General features: G+C 32.9%; 1 protein-coding gene across 3 annotated transcripts in view; it reads left to right on the top strand.

The window, feature by feature from the left end:
• ATP2B1 (ATPase plasma membrane Ca2+ transporting 1) overlaps positions 1-15,524 on the top strand; it is a 106,649-nt gene extending 91,125 nt beyond the window's left edge. Inside the window, exons 17-22 of one of the 3 annotated variants that reach the window (XM_079139191.1) lie at positions 65-278; positions 731-942; positions 2,306-2,413; positions 4,265-4,447; positions 4,817-4,903; positions 12,253-15,524. In XM_079139191.1, coding sequence (XP_078995317.1) covers positions 65-278; positions 731-942; positions 2,306-2,413; positions 4,265-4,447; positions 4,817-4,903; positions 12,253-12,564 — 1,116 coding nt within the window. In that variant the 3' untranslated portion in view covers positions 12,565-15,524. Of the gene's footprint in view, positions 1-64; positions 279-730; positions 943-2,305; positions 2,414-4,264; positions 4,448-4,816; positions 4,971-12,252 lie in introns of all 3 variants that reach the window. The other 2 variants (XM_079139193.1, XM_079139192.1) reach the window with 2 other exon arrangements.
• The last annotated feature ends 2,339 nt before the right edge of the window (positions 15,525-17,863 follow it).

The following is a 17,863-nucleotide window of genomic DNA, read 5'->3' as shown; positions in this document are numbered from 1 at the left end:
TTCCTGAGAATTGCTGAGTCCCTAAACAGTTGTGAATGTCTATTGGGAAACATATCTTTTCTAGGATTCACCGCTTAAGGCTGTGCAGATGCTGTGGGTAAACCTCATAATGGATACACTCGCTTCCCTGGCTCTGGCAACGGAACCACCCACTGAATCCCTCTTGCTTCGGAAACCTTATGGTAGAAATAAGCCTCTCATCTCACGCACAATGATGAAGAATATTTTGGGTCATGCATTCTATCAACTTGTAGTAGTTTTTACACTCTTATTTGCTGGTAAGGATTCAGTGTCTTAATAAAACTTCAGTTAATTTTTTCAAATCCAAGTTAATAGCATTCAACATGTTTTAGTGGTACAAATATTTTTGAGTCTAAGTTCTTTTCCTGATTCCCTATTTATCTTTAATTTCTCCTCATCAGGGAATGCTTGGTAAATTTTGGGAGGCAGTGTAATGGGGTGTGGGGATTGATAAAGAATCTTCATAATTATTATCCTGGTTATGCCACTTAGATGTCTGATCTTGAGCATGTCAGCATAGTTTTGGGGCTTCAGTTTCCTCATCTATAAAACAAGAGAGTTATGCTACATAATCCTAGATCTTTTCCAACTCCATCTGTGCTGTCTTTCCAGGTGAAATAAAGAGTCTGACTAATTTTTATTATTGCCTAATTCCTTAACATGTTATGATTTTGTATAGTAATTACAAAATAATTTTTCATTCTTTCAGGAGAAAAGTTTTTTGATATTGATAGTGGAAGAAATGCTCCTTTGCATGCTCCTCCTTCGGAACATTATACTATTGTTTTTAATACCTTTGTGCTGATGCAACTTTTCAATGAAATAAATGCCCGGAAAATTCATGGTGAAAGAAATGTGTTTGAAGGAATCTTTAATAATGCCATCTTCTGCACAATTGTTTTAGGCACTTTTGTGGTACAGGTGGGTAATTGGAAAAGAGAGTTTCAAATCTAATTATTACATGGGAGATAGTCAGTGAACAGGTACCTTGTTCTAGAACAGAATTTCAGATGTGTGTGTGGGTCTTCTATATATTGCCTTGATGATGTCTGTAGTTCCATGTTTATCTAAGATGTATATTAAAGAATATGGAAACTTGGTCCCTTGTTCTTAGAAGTCAGGTCACAACTAACTAGACAGAGGATTTTATTTTTTCCAACTCTCTAATGAAAAATGTTTTTTTTATGAAACTAAATGAACAAATCATGTAATTACTGATTTTCTCCCCAGCATCTTTATATCCTCCTATTTTACATCCCTTATTATACAAAAAAAAGATTTTTAAATTTTTAAAAAATCAAGAACACTGTACAAAAGTAAATGTTGGATACTTTCACCTTATTTTCTTGGTTTATAAAAGAAAATTATTCAGTTTTATCTCTGAAAATCTGCACTTTACTTAAAGTCAAATCCTTATAATCTCACAGAAGGGGCTACTAACAAAACTTGGGAAACTATCTATATAAGTATGCATATAATCTTGACTTTAATTTACAGTAGATTTAACAGAATGGAATTTTAAAATTTTTAAGAAATTTTAAAATGTTAACCACTGTTATCTACCAAAAATTATTCTTTTTAATTTCAATATTTGGCACCTGCTTAATTGCCAAGGAGAAGCTTGTTAGACTCACAGAAGGGCAAATATTTTGTTACTTGATCTTTAATATTCCTGTGTACTTTGTTTTAGGATATTTAGAATAAGGAGGGAAGTATTATGAATTTTATTTATGTACATTGACAGACTCTACTTTGAAAGGAGAACAGATAACTGAGGGTATATCAACTTAGTTGGCCCACGTTTACAAGTGGCTTTTCTTCTCTATAGTCTGTTCGTATTTATCCTAACATCTAAACGTTAAACAGAAATGAAATAACTCTATAGGAGGGAAAACAGGGTTGCACATTTTGTCATGTTTTCCACAGCATATGGTTTTTTTCACAAAATATACAATACTTTGTAAAAGGCATAAATTATTCAAATAAATAGATTAAAAACAAGAAAATATTACTTGAAGTTATATTGGAAACAATATAAAGTTATACTTAACCATGAGAATTTTTTTTTTTTTTTAATTCTTAGAAGTGTAATTTAAATGTGAAAAATGCATGCATTTAAAATTTGGGCAGAAGTTTTTATTTCAGTTGTTTTATTTTCAGCTGTGGCTATTGTAATAGTGGTTGTTCACCTTGTGTTTTAGAGGTCATAAATTTGGATTTTGTAAAGAATGTGGATTTAAAATTTAAAAGATTTAAATAAATTTACTCTTGATTATTCCTTCAGATAATAATTGTGCAGTTTGGTGGAAAACCTTTCAGTTGTTCAGAACTTTCAGTAGAACAGTGGCTATGGTCAATTTTCCTAGGAATGGGGACATTACTCTGGGGCCAGGTAAAAATCTCATTTTTCGTTAAAACTAAAGTAATTTTTAAAATTTTTACTGTTTATTTTCTTCAATCAGTTTTGCTAATTGATTTTAAATAGTGGCCATTTGGGTCAAGAAAAGAAATTTTGGGGGCGGGGAGAAAAGGAATTTGGGGATTTTTTTTTTTTTAACACAGTATTTGTTCCAGTATATCACTTGTTGTTTATTATGCCTGTTTATTATGTTTATTTTTTGCTGTTTTAGAACAAGTGTTGCAACAGTTATTAAAGATGATGTATTTATAACTGGTTAGGATGCCAATATCTATATCTTTACTTTATCACCTATTTTTACATTTTCAGATTAAAATTTTTATACAAATGTGAAAATAAAATATACTTACTTCCTTATTTTTGCTATGTAATTTAATCCAGCATGTGGCATTGGAAAATTTGGGGTTTCACTTAGAGAACATTTCCATAAGAATTATGGTATCTGGAAAACAGGGCTATAAAATGTTATTTTAGAATATTTGAATTGAGTAACTTTAAGTGTATATATAAAATATAATGCCTGAAAAATAAGATACACCTCATCTTTACTGTCGTCAGCTTCCTTACAAATGCATGTCATTATTTTTAAAGAAGAGTAGTAGTAATGTGCATTGTTCACTGTAAGCCCATTATCATTACTATAAAACTAACTTATATTATCATTTTCATAAATTCAGGTTAGCAAATTATGATATATATAACTTATGTAAGCATATTTTATTGTCATTATGCAAGTCAAACCAAACTTTCAGGTTTTCCTTAAACTTTGCTCAGTCTTGTAACTTTAATCTTACCTTTCTCTTGTGTTTCTAGGTTTTGAGTTTTTTATTCATTTTGAAGACCTCATTATTAGAGATCTTCTTTTAAATGGGATCCCTACTTGTTAAACATTTATTTCTTGATTTATCATTCTAATTATTTCATAATGTTCTCTGCTAGGCAGAATACAACCCCACAACTTCCAAAATTCTGACCAATTTCAGGAAGTGGAAATGCAATATAGTATACCTATCCAGCAGGATTAAGATGGGCTTGTCTGTTGATTATAAGTGTGTGATATTAGAAAGAATGCTGGTTTTGGTGACCAGGAATCCTGGAGTCTTAACACTCCATGAAGTTCAAGAATTTTTAAGCCTGTTTCACCTCAGTAAAATGAGTTGACTCTCTTATGACTGACTGACTGTTTCTCCCTGATTAATTCTTTGGCAATGGCTCTTTACACTTATGAGCTAATACATACTTGTTGATGTTTTTATATCCTTTATGTTTTCTGAGGTATCTGTTACTGTGGTGTCATTACAGTGTTAACTTCATTATCAGTGTTAACTTATTTTTTAAAAGTTGCATTTTATATAAAAATAAATACACTCATTAAAACAGTTTTAGTATAACTGAATTTTCTGAATTTTGGTATGTTTTTCTTGTTGAATTCTTACAGCATTCATGAAATATAAACTTGTTTCGCATCCAGTGAGACCACCTGCATTTTCCTTTTATTTGGAGTAGTTAACAGGAGTTTAAGTAAACATGTATATTAGAGCACGATTATACAGTGTACTATTGTAAATATCCAAATTAATATATGAAATAATGTAGAGCTGAATTCCTAATCAAGAAAACTTTTTGTCCTTCAAACTTAAATCTTTTGTGTAACTAAAAACTGTTTTTTGTTCTGGGAGAAAAAGTCTGATCAACAGGATCTCATTGCTTCCTTGGTGAAGATGGGTGGATACTCTTGCAATTTTTAATACCTTTTGTATAAAGTTGCTCAGTTTAACTGTACTTGATGTGATTTATTTCTAAGTTCTTTCCCCTGTGTTGTAGCTTATTTCAACAATTCCAACTAGCCGTTTAAAATTCCTAAAAGAAGCTGGTCATGGAACACAAAAGGAAGAAATACCTGAGGAGGAATTAGCAGAGGATGTTGAAGAGATTGATCACGCTGAAAGGGAATTGCGGCGTGGCCAGATCTTGTGGTTTAGAGGTCTGAACAGAATCCAAACTCAGGTATGGGCCTGGTAGAGAGGTAGGAGAGATGATGGGAGAAGGGCTTTTGACCTGGGGAGGAGGTTCGAGTGTGCTCCTAAACTTCCTTTCTAGCCTTCCCAACCAACAAAATTTATTCTTTTGAAAAAATACTACTGGTGGCTGGAATGAATGAAACTTTTAACTGATTATGAAAGAATGTGTCTTATATGCCCCTAAGCTCCTTTTTTCCTAGCTCCCCCCCTTCATCTCAAAATGCTATTCTTGCCTATTTGCTCTGTAAAAAGTGCCTTTTCTTTACTTTTTATATGTTGATAGATGGAATGGTCCTTTCTCTTGTTCTCTCTCTCTCTTGCTGAGCAAGCTGTCACAATCTCTGATTCCTTGCAGATGGATGTAGTGAATGCTTTCCAGAGTGGAAGTTCCATTCAGGGGGCTCTAAGGCGGCAACCCTCCATCGCCAGCCAGCATCATGATGTAACAAATATTTCTACCCCTACACATGTAGTGTTTTCCTCTTCTACTGCTTCTACTACTGTGGGGTGTGAGTGTGTGTTCCTAAGTGCATGAAATTAACATTTCCTATTTCACACACCTAACGTTTCTCATTTTCTCCTTAATGTTTAAATTCATTGTTCAGGCTTTTCATAAAGCTTTCTTTTCGTAAAGTGGATTGAGACCTCAAAGTGTTGTTGTTGTTGTTGTTTTATTTCTTAGAGGGCTAGATATCAGGTGGAACAATTGTAACCAAAGATTAGTTATGAATTCTGTGAGCTTGTCTCTATGCTAACTCTTAATATGGGGAATAAAATTGTAGCTTAGAATTTGTGAAACTACTATAAATGTTTGAGTATATGCCTTTAAACATGTCACATGCATGGTTCCCAGAAGCATGTTATTTGAAACTAAGCTAACAGAATCAGGAAACTGTATTTGTAAAGATAAAGTATGAATTTAGCATTTCAGCTTTTATCTTGTCCAGTTTGGAAAGTAAGTTAGTAGCCTGAAGAAAAGTTCTAAGTGTATATGGTCAATTGCTTATCTTCTTAATCTGAACTTTGTTTGTCTTGCTTTGTGTTCTTTAAGAGAGGGCACCTACAAAAAAACTTTTACGGTATTTATGGTTAGTTTGGGGGTTTTTTCCCATTTGTATAATCAATTTAGTTTAACATCAAAGGTAAGAAATTTTCTATTAAGTTTTACAAGTAGGAAAAATATATTGATTGATTATTGAACCAGTATTCCATGTTATAATGTCACTAATTGAATAACAAATTTTCTATTAGATTTTTAGTGACAGACTCCCTAAAGCCTTTTAACCTTATATGACCCTATTGTAAATTGGGGTCGTCTGATTTCATAGCAGATTTTCAGCATATTGGAAGCGATGAAAATGTACACCAAATCCCACTCCCATAATTGCTAAAATTCTTAAGGTTAGACTTACATTGGGCAGAGACCTATCTTTTCCATTTGGTCTCTAGCCAGAGAAGAACTAGAGGAGTTTCAGGTGAACTGGACAGAGAGTGATCTATGGAGAAAGCAGCACAGACTGTTTACCTAATGCCTATTAGCTTAAGTAATTTTTATTTGATATCTTTAGCAATGTTGTCTAACAGGCAGAACCAGAACTGTCCCCATTTTACAGGTGTGAACACTGACTTGGAGTTTAAATGACTTGCTTATAACTAATAATCAGAAGCAGTATGGTATAAAACAAAGAGCAGACAAGTGCTCTCAAAAAACTGACCTTGTAACATTAGGACATAACATTTACATGGACAGATAGGAATCTTCCTTTTAAAAATTATCTACCTGAAATGGCAAATGTCAATTGCCTGGCCTTACACTTGTACATTGTCACTTGGAACCTCACCCACTCCTATCTGTGGATTTTACACTATTCTTACCATTTAGCCCTGAATGGTAAATGCCCCACAAACCTCTGTGGAAGCCCTACCATATGTCAAGCCTGTTTTAAAACCTCCAGAATGTGCTATTTAGAGTCTAGTGAGAGAACAAGTAAGAACTTGGAAGTTTCTACATGGTAAGGTCCTACAGAGTATCATAGCAGGACCCTTAACCCACCCTGGGAAATTAGGAAGAATTGACTGAAGAAAATGACTCCCAAGTTGCTCCTTGATAAATTTTGCTGATTGAGAAGAACAGTCCCCAGTGGCAATAGTTTGGTATTAAAAAGAATGATAAATTACAGGAAATTGATGAACCTGAAGTAGAATATAAGCATGTTTATATATCACAAGAAGCAGCCAAACCAAAGCTGTACTGAAAGACCTCTTTTCCCCAGAATTTTAAATTTGAAAATTTTTGAAGTTATATTGAAAGATTACTACATTAATACATCTCACCTGGATTTATCATATCTTAATATATTGTGCCATTTGTCTCATCTATATAGTAGTAATCCCTTTATCTAGACCACTTAAAAATGGCATATTTGACATTTCATCCCTAAATACCTTAGCATATACCTCCTAAAAAGTCTTGCAAATAATGATACTATATTATATTCAGGAAATTTAACACATACCTATTACCAAATATATAGTCTGTATTTAGATTTCTTCAGTTGCTGCCAAAATGTCCTTTATAGCTATTTTGATCTATGATCCAAGAAAGGATCATCAACAACAATTTGTTATTACTCTTTAGTCTCTAACCTGGATCTATTCCCTGCCTTTATTTTTCAGCATCTGGGCAAGTCATAAAGCATCCTACATTCCAGATTTATCAGATTATGTCTTACCGATTAGCTGCATGTTAAATTTTTTTGACAAGTTTATCTCATGGATGTTGTGTATTCATTTTTATTTCAGCAGAATTTTGCTGATTTATTTTTAATTTATTTTCTAATTTGGAAGGATGTCACATGACCTTAGGTATACTGTAGTGACAACCATAGTTCTCAGTCTGTGTTCCAGGCTTTATGTTAAATACCAGATCAGTTACAAACTCTGTTTTAAGACACACATGAACACATCTGCCCCATGCACAGCTGTATTTGAAACATCTGAGTTGCTGAACCCACATGGTGTTATGTATCAGGGAAGTAAGGTGTACTTGAAAAAGTGGCAAAAGGAGGATTGTGGCTGTTGCTTCACAAGTTTTGAGATGTTTACTTCTTTATTCTATATCCTGTGTTCTCAGGACATTCGGAAGTATCCAGTGACTGGATCATATCCTGCTGATGATTACACACTAACAGTTGCAGTAATTATATTACTGTTCTTTTAAATTTCTTTGAAGCTTTGCCTGAGGAGCATAGTCTTAGATGGTATAGAACACCAGCCAATATATAAAATTAATAGAGTATTAGTGTGTTTAATTAAAGGTTTCATTTGCTCACTGTGCTTCTAACCTAATATTGAATAATCTTTGAAATATCTTCAAATGTCAAATTTTTTTTGACTCTTATTTGGAGGCCTTGCTTTGCTAAATAGAAGAAATCGGTAATCCATTTTAGCTTTGTCAGATCCTAGACTTGAAACATATTCACAGAGATCACCTTTTCTCCCCCTTCATGTATTAGCAAGATCTTAATAAGATCTCTAAAGAAAACATCATGTAGTTTTTCTTTTTATAAATTATATCATTCTAATATCCATTTTACTATTACTAAATCCTTTTGCTAAACAAATAATTAATCTTCCCGGAAGGGAGAAATTGAGGGGAAAAAAAATTAAACTTCTAGACAAAGAGTCAGCCAACTATACCCCATGGGTTAAACTTGTCCTGTTTCCTGTTTTGAAAATAAACTGTTTTAGATCATAGCCATGCCCTTTCCTAAAGTATTATGGCAGTTTTTGTACTATAAAAGCGAAATTGAGTAGTTACAATAGAGACCTTGTGGCTCAAAAAAAACAGTATTTACTGTATAACCTTTTATAGAAAAAAAATTCCACCCCTATTCCAGATAATTAAAACATCACTTATAATACAGGTGAGTCTTCCTTTGAGAAAATTCAACATGTGATTACTCAACTGAAAAACAGTGTAGAATTTTCTTTTTTTTACAAAAACAACTTTTATAATTGCAGTTCTTTAAACAAGTGCAGATAGTAAAAATGATGATGAATACACATTTTAGAAGTGACCGTACTGTTATAAAAGATAAGACATTGGTTTGTAATGAAATAGTTCTATATTTTAGAGCTTTCTTCTCGTTTGCCATATTTTGGGCAACAGTGTTATTAATCTTCCCTGCTATCAAAAGTTAGGATGGCATTTAGGAAAGTAAATGATTTTGATTTGTTAATTAAATTTAATGTATTGTTTACCTTAAGAATCAATTTTAGTTTCTTAAGCAGAATTACTTTATGATCATGATAATCACTTTTTCACTCATGTGCTTCATGCAATATTTGCTTCAGTTTTTTTCCCATTATTAAAATTTTTCTGGACATAGGAATTATTGTTTTAATTTTGACACTCTTAGGAGGTATAATTATGTTGTGCACAGTAGGTCTTAATAGGTATCAAATAGGAAATAAATTAAAAGACAGAGTAAATAGGAATTAGATGTCAAGAAGGGGAAATTAGGATTACTGCTTAGTTTTCCACTTAAACTGGATTCTTTGTGGTATTAATGCAGTTCCTATCTACCTAAAGTATTATGCTCAAAATTATTCTTTTCCTGAGAATTACTGTAGTACTGTGAGAATTTTACATATAGAAGATAATAAAGTTCAGAGCAATTGTAAGGTTAGCTCAGTGTGTTAATTTGCTATCACTGTAACAAAATACCTGAGATAATTTATCAAAAGAAAAGGTTTATTTTGGCCCATAGCTTTTGAGATATGATCAAGTGGCCATGCTGCTTTGGGTTGCAGCAAGGCAGCATATTAAGGCAAGAGGGCATAGTAGTTCAAAACTGTGTATGGATCATGAGCCAGGAAGCATAAGGAAAGGACCAGGATTCCAGGATTCCCCAGTGACCTAAGAATCTTCTACAGAACCCTTCAAAGGTTCAGACACCACCCAATGGCACCATCCTCAGGACCAAACCTTTAACACATGGGTCTTTGGGGGCATTTAAAATCTGAACCATAGTGCTCAGGGTTATGACTTAGATCAGGAGTGCTTTCTTATTCATAAGCTTTATAATCTAGATTTTGTTGTATTTATCTCTTGTGAGACTGTCTTTTGAGATTTGTATTGCTTTGGAGCATTGCTTAGCTGTCTGTCCTTCTATACCGGTTACTAACCACAGTTCTGTGGATTAAGTAGATGAGAAAGAAGGAAGCATTAACTTTAATCTTAAGAAATTTTTTTTTTCTAGTGAAGTTAGTGATAAAGTGAATGTCTTGTGTGTTCTTGTCTTTTATTGACTTCCAAAAAGCCTGGAATTGTGAGTTCAAAAGCCTAGGTTCCAGGAGTCTAGCACTAAAGTGACTTGACTTGACAAGTTGCTCAATTTCTTCATTTACAAAGTGGTTAGAATAAAATATCTCTAATATCCTTTCAGTAAATTCTTTCAGAGGGGGGAAAAAAATTACAAAGTTTTGGTAAAAAGGACTTCACTGATTTTACCTGCCACAGATATGTTGCGCGTGCGCGCGCACACACACACACACACACACACACACACACACACACACACCTACACACACCTGCTTCCCTCACCTCCAGCCTACACTCTGCCCCCTCTTAGAGCTTTGGGAACTCACAGATGTCCGTCTTACTTCCATACCTTTCTTATGAGCTCTATTTTCCAAATTAAATATGTTCAGAAAAATTACTTTATTTCCCCTTTGATTCTTCGCTGTTTTCTTTTATACCCATTCTGGTTTAAAAATAAACAAACAAAAAAAAAATCCACAGAAAATTGTTCCTCTATCACTATTAACAGCAGTACCAGCAACCTAGTCCAATTTGCAACAATATCGTAGTCCTCCAGTTTCTATTCTCCTTTGTGCCTACTGGCTATTGCCATCAACCAGTTTTTCTTTCGAAGCTCTTTGCTTTTTAAACTTTATGGTTTAGTACTAAGACAGTCTGCATATATGCAAATGTGAATTGAAAGACTTCACAGTAAAATATTAAATGATTATGACAGTATATTTAGCAAGCATTGTCTTTTATTCCATATGTTAAACATTATATCTTAGTGAAGGGAACAGAGCAATAAATTGACAATGTATTTGTTACTATTAGTCTGTCAAATTAAGGAACTAACGTATAAACGTGTGAATGGACTAGAATTATAATGTGTAATAATATAGCAAGATAGTGTAGACTAGATACTTGTGCTCCATGTGTAGATCATGGCCCAAGCAGCTTTAGCATCACCTGGGAAGTTGTTAGAAATGTTGGATCTCAAGCTCCTGTTGTATCCAAATCTGCATTTTAACAAGATCCCCAGCTAGTTTATATGCACATTAAAGTTTGAGAAGCAGTGGGTTGATACTTCCATGTTAACACTGTTCTGAGTCTATAATGTACTAATTTAATCTCCTATAACAACCCCATAAGGTTTGGGTACCATTGTTATTTCCCATTTTCTACTGGAGAAAACCCATTTGATTAGTGTTCCTCAACTAGTAATTGGCAGAGCTATAACCTGTTTTACCTGTCTTTCTCACTCAACTAATATGAACTAAAGCAGCAGGAAAGACAGATTTGAAGAGAGATGAGTAATAATCAGAAATGAACACATCCCTAAACTAGAATATTTTAATATGTATATTCAGACATTCATTTGAAGAACTTTATTATTTTTTTGGAACTTTATTATTTATTGTCATTGTCTTATGATTTTGTGACCATTTCTTATATCACCATAAATGACAGTTACTTCCTTTAGCATTATGAGAATATGATGTCTTCATTGTGAAATGCTTCATTAGATTGAAAACAAAACAATGTATTTAAATTGCTGTATGGATTTTAACTTTTTCCCCTATATATGCATGACACTGGGTTAATGACACCTAATGTCCATATTGGAGTAATATTTTTTAGTTTGATTGCCCATTAGCCTCTTTTCCTTTATAAAGCAGACTTCTAGGCAGAAAGGCAAATTGGGCTTTATGTTTTGGGGTAAAAGTACTAGAAAACTTTAAAACTTCATGTATTCTCCTTGGGAAATTTTTCACAGAATTCCAGAGGATTTTTAAATTTTCATTTTGAATCTATTCCTTCTAGAAAATATAGTGATTAAGTTGTAATCTATGATAGAGAAAACCCCTTAACACTTTGTAGAAAAAAATGGCATATACTCAAATATTTATAGGTGTTTAATGGCATTTTGTAGATATTTACTTGGGTTTTGTCTGTATTCTTATTTTGTGATTCAGGGAGTGGCGGGTAGATGTGAGTTCATGTGGCATTCAGCTTCTATTTGCTTGGCTTTTCATAGTCGGTGACACCCTGATTCCTAGCATGACAAATAGTAACCCTTTGTGCTTGACTTTAACTTATTTGAATTGTTTTCAAATATACATTATTTTTAGTTTTTAAAAAGTCAGCTAAGCTTGTGTTTGATTAAGTTTTGTTTTGTTTGTGTTTTGTTTGTTTTCTTAGGGAAAAAAATCTAATTAAATGGCTATTAAATTTTTAGCCAGTGACAATGAGATTTTCTTAGTATTACTTTGAATCTATACTTAATTCTTAGAGTATGTGGTTTTGTTGTTCTGTAGTGTCCTACTAAAATATTCATTTTTTTACAGTGTATTGCAAGTTCCACTGCATTACATGCAAATATGATTCACTCATACCTAGCTGTTTGTGGATTCAAACTCATAAATGAACCAATTTAAGTTGTTAATTGTATACTGACATCTTTCTGTGTTTTCTGATATTTACAGATTCGAGTGGTGAATGCATTTCGTAGTTCTTTATATGAAGGGTTAGAAAAACCAGAATCAAGAAGTTCGATTCACAACTTTATGACACATCCTGAGTTTAGGATAGAAGATTCAGAGCCTCATATACCCCTTATTGATGACACTGATGCTGAAGATGATGCTCCTACAAAACGTAACTCCAGCCCTCCACCCTCTCCCAACAAAAATAACAATGCTGTTGACAGCGGAATTCACCTTACAATAGAAATGAACAAGTCTGCTACCTCTTCATCCCCAGGAAGCCCACTACATAGTTTGGAAACATCACTCTGATTGTAAGCCGAATGTTAACACACTAGCTGCATTGTAAAGAAACAAATTGAAACTGGGTCTTTTCACATTTTGTGACGGACAAGATAGTATTCTTGTCTTTGGACTTCAACAGAAGACACACTTGTACGAATGTAGATTTATTTTTTTAAAAAAAAAAAAAGCAAAGCTTTCTGCCAGACTGAGGGTGCTTTTTGGGGGGTGGGAGAAACGAACTGACAGATAAACAGTAACTCAGCATAAGTGACCCGTGGATCATCAGTAGTACCCAAGAATGGTCCTGAACAGTGTATTAGCAGAACTTTAGTTTATCTCAGTCCTTGATGGGAGAGAGGGAGGAGTAAAGCTGGGCCAGACAAAGAGCCCTGGATCATTGAATTGATACTTTAATTTCTGCTGTTGGCTGTTAATAATTTGGATTATTTATGTTTATAAATGATACAGATCTGTTTACAAGGTTTGTAGATACTTTTTTTGTTCCTGTTCATAGATGGGAAGCTTCCTTATAACTGATGCAGAGAAAAATTAGTCCTTCAAATACTGCTGTATTTTCAGGAAAAAAAGGGGTGTTTCTATTGAAACTGTACTAAATTTTTGCCTACAATTTATCTTGTTAAATATTGTAGATAAATTGCTAATACTAATAGCCAAATAGATAACACTAATGCTTTGTTTAAAAAAAAAAACAAAAAACAAAACAAAACAAAACAAAAAAAAAAAATGAGCAGTGGTGTTCTAATGAAGTTATGGCATCTGTCCTAATTAGTTTCTTAAATACATTTACTACTTAATGGTTTTGAAACAACTGTTTAATTTTTAAAATTTTTGAAAACTTGCTAATAACCTTTTGTTCAGAATTTAGTAGATTGTTTAATGCAGGACATCAACTACGCAATGAAAGAATGCTTGAAATGCTTTTGTTATTTCAGGCAAATCAAATTAAATCAAAATATCAAACTACAAGAGAACCTTAGTCCTTTTTGTTTTTGTCTAAATATGTTAGTTCAGTGATGTCTTGGTGAACTGTGAGTGAACTGTATTGATTTTTCTAATAAATCCTTAGAGACCTTCATATAGCATGAGGGCTGTTGGCATTTTGAAAAAGGTTAATAAGTAGAAGCATACATGTTTTCCTTTTGTTTTTGAAACTTGTTTGTAAGCATAAATAAATATGCCCTTTTATTAAATAAATACACAGCAATGTTTTTGACATTTCAGCTTCCTTCCTCAGTTCTGCATATATGGTGCATCAGTCTGTCCTGTTTAGCCACAATTGGAATAAATTTCAAGATGATAACAGCCCCATGAAGTATCACTTTAATTCCTTCATGGCCATCTAGTAGAATCAGATTAAGAGAATGATCACAATCTTGCCATTTAACATGTTTTTCATAGCGTTTAGTTGGTCTAAAATGGTCTCACAGTTTTTTAGAAAAGTAATGACCACCATTGTCTTTGATACATTTATTTTAATTCTTAAGTGGCCAAATAACAGATTAGATAAAACGAGATTATATGAAAAAAGTGGAAATGTTTCTAAAAAGATAGATATAGATGTAATAATTAACCGTATGCAGGAATGCCCATCTCTAAGCCAGTTGGATTCCTTAACTGTTTCCTTCCTGTCTACCTTCTTCCCTTGTTTGCCTCTTGTCTTTACCCTGTATAAACTGGCATCGTGTAGGGCCCAGCTTTCCCCAGATACGCAATCCTCAGGCTGACGTGAAGTTTACGAGGACTACTATGTCTGAGAGTGCTGACCCCGCAAAGAAATTTAGTTGATGGTGCTTGATATTTTTGGTGGGTGGGGGAAATCATTTTCTCTCCATCAGTTCTTTGCAGTAATCCTCTGCAAATCTTAGAAACACATTGGCTCTGTCAGCATTTGTCATTGTACATTTATTCATCAGGTATTTATAGTGATTCATACTGTAAAAAGAGGTGGCATGATATGCTGGGAAGCATATTTAGACTAGGAATCAAAACCTGGTTTCTAGTCTTGGTTTTGCCATTAATGTGCTGCATGATCTTGGGAAAATCATTTACCTTACATAGGGTGGTAGACCGGACTCTACCTTGAAGAACCCTTTCAACTCTAAACATTGACCCTATCAACTGGAGAAGCCTACATACAAGGCATAGGGAATAGAGAAAAGGGAAATGCTTTCAGTTTTCTTTTTTATTTTGGTTATGCTTAAATATGAATGTAATTACCAAAAGATTTAGAAGTGCATGTGCTTTGGAGGATTTGTATTGAGCTTTTACAGTATTCATTTTTCAACTCAAGGCAATGGCTTTTTACACCAACTCTAATCCATAAATGGGTCTTAAGACATCCATGAAGTAGTAGCAAGACATGCTTAGTATGTATTTCTCTCTTTGAGACACTGTAATTTCTACCAGAAATTTCCAGAGCATTATGTAAGTAGGAAAAAAACAAAAAATGCAAGCAAGCTGTTAAAAGATCTTGGATCCCATTATATAGTATGTATAGCTGAAATCAGCATCTGTAATTCAATCACTTTTTCTCTTTTATCCTCTAACCAAAAAATTGTTTGATTTTGCATCCCAAATGTTTTTAATCTTTGTAATATTTTTTAAAAATCCTTTTCTCCTCATCATTGCCTTTTTTGTGGTTGTAAATAGACTTACTTGCACTTTGAAGATGAGTTACTCCTTGTCATCTTACAAATATGTGATATGGTAATTTTCATAACAGATGTCAGTTTTGAACCAAGAAATGGTGATTTGTTTATAAGAAAAAAATGGCTTCATTTCTGTGAAATTGCTCTTTGAAAATTTCTTTTTACATGTGTAAGCCAACTGAGATACCGTGATGGTGTTGATTTCTTTCAATGATGCTTACCATCTATTTTAGCCACTGAGCCTTTTATTATTTGTCTATTTGTAAAGTTTATTTGTCTTAACTCATTTAATAAATATACTGTTTATCTGTTTCTGAATGGGGACTGAACTCTTTGAATATTGAAATTGACCTGAACATCATATTTTGGAATTACTTTTTTCTACTTGAGATTTTTTAAATCTAGTAGATGAAAATCCTATAATGTACTTGAAATGTTATGGTTGTGTTACAGTGAATCAGTGTTCTAATATCAATATGCATGGTCTTGCCTCTAAAATGAAAGTGGGTACATTTTCCCCACTCTTCTACCCTCGGCTTCAACCCTTCTAGTAAAATAGATTATTTTTGCAGTCCATGGGAGTGTAATGCTTTGGTTGTAGAACAGATTAGTTTTTCACATGAACTATAAGAATTTATTTTTCATTACATAATACAAACTTGTCAGTACAATTATTTGAACTCTATGGTGAAAAAATAATGAAATTGCCCTTAGTTGGGTTTTATAATAAATTATTAACATAAATTCACATTTTGTTGAAATAGTAAATTTTAAATGATTATAAATACCATATTTTTGATAGTATAAATTATTAGTAAATTATTGAGTCTATTTAAATATCATATTTATGACATGAAAGATATTTTCATTTTGTCAAATTGGATTTTATATATGTATTATGTATTAGAATTGAATTTTGAATTATATTCTCTGTAAAATTAATTGAATAAGAAAGGGGAGTTTCTCTAAACCTTTGCTTGTTGCCATTTTTCCTTCCCAATCCTTTAGAGAACGCGTGTCTTTTTGTAACTATCTTCTGTAACCTTCTGTGTCACTCTTAAAGATTCTTATGTCCAAACCCCGTATAAACCTTTTTATATTTTAAGATTATTCTTAAATACTTGTAGACAGAACACAGACACTTATTAGCATAACTATACCACCTTACTAAAAATAATCTCTGAAAAATGACCTTTTAGAATAAGTGTTTTTATATCATAAATAATGTTTTGTATGGTAAGGAAAGTCAATGATGGTTAGTATGTTACTGCTCTTATTAATAAGTGTCAAAAAGGAAATTGTTTTTGTCGAAATAATTTCCTTTTCAGCAAATTGATAATTTTGCCACTTAAACTCTTAATTGGAGGTTTACTTTTATGCTTTTATGATAAGAACTATTTATTTTGACATTTTCCCTATTAAAAAACACTTCAATATATAGATGAATATTCTAAATGTAAGCATGTTTAATCTGTGGTCTCTGAATTCAAAGTGTTATTATTGAACAATGTAATGCTAATGACTTCAAAATAGGAACCTAAAATGTAAACATATAAAAATGTATAGATAGATAAGTAGATATTTATACAGTATTAGTCTTTGGCATAATTTCTTTCATTGGCACTATCCTATGAAAACTAGTTCCCAAATAAGTAACACACATTTGAGTTTGGGTTCAATGCAGAACTAAGGTTCTCTTGATTTAAATCAATGTTTTGAGAACCACATTTTGTTCCAAATCACCTTGCAGATCATTGGCTATTAAAAGGGGTCATTGTCACAGCATAAACTGGTATTTTTGGAGTGCTTACTATAGCTAAGCCCTTTCTATGCATTATGTAAATCATAACCCTGTGAACCGCTGTTATTTTCTCATGGGGAAACAGGCTTAGAGAGTTCTGTTCAGTTGCTTGCACTGGGTCACATGGCAAGATAGTAGAGCTTGGATTCTCACTTGATGCAGACCCTTTCACAGGCTTCAGCTGGTGGTCTTTGCCACAGTACTAGCATCTTGTTAAGGCCCAGTGCCCAAAAATATGTGCTACATCTTGAGTCTTCTCTTGGTTGTTTTTCTTTTCTGATAACAAATGCTTCAGACATGATCTTAAGAGTCTTCAAACCCTTCCTGGAGGAAAATGCAAAATACCGAGCCAAAGAATCACCTATTGAACGTATATAATTCAATCCAAGCTTTCCTCACAGACTTCTTGCTGAGAAGTCAGAGATGAACTCAGTAGAATGGTGTTTCATTATAATAACATACTTTGATGAGAGAATTTTGTGACTTGGTACTTTAAAGATAGGTTTAAGTTTCATGTATAGCAATAATTTAATAGACCATTGCTTTATTTCCCTAATGAAAATAAATTTATCATTAATGAAGTAATCTGCATTTTGATTTGAAATTTAGGTTTTTCTTTTACAAGGAAACAGCTGAAGAATATTCTTAGTTTGCGCTTTTTTTTAAATGAAGAAAACTTGTCCTTCAGTATTATCCTTGATGGAAATTCTTAGTGCTTTAGTATTTAACCCAAGGTAGTGATTTTATTGCACATTTGATTTTTAAATGGGCCGTTTTTATAAAATTGGAGCCATTTTTTTCAATATCATCTTAATGTCATTTTATAGTAACATGGTTTATGGTTTGTGAATACCCT

This window comes from Sciurus vulgaris (assembly GCF_902686455.1).
Source record: "Sciurus vulgaris genome assembly, chromosome: 5".
In the NCBI taxonomy this organism is placed as follows: domain Eukaryota; kingdom Metazoa; phylum Chordata; class Mammalia; order Rodentia; family Sciuridae; genus Sciurus; species Sciurus vulgaris.
Note: the sequence above shows the minus strand (reverse complement) of the source record. Positions and strands in the feature narration are given on the sequence as shown.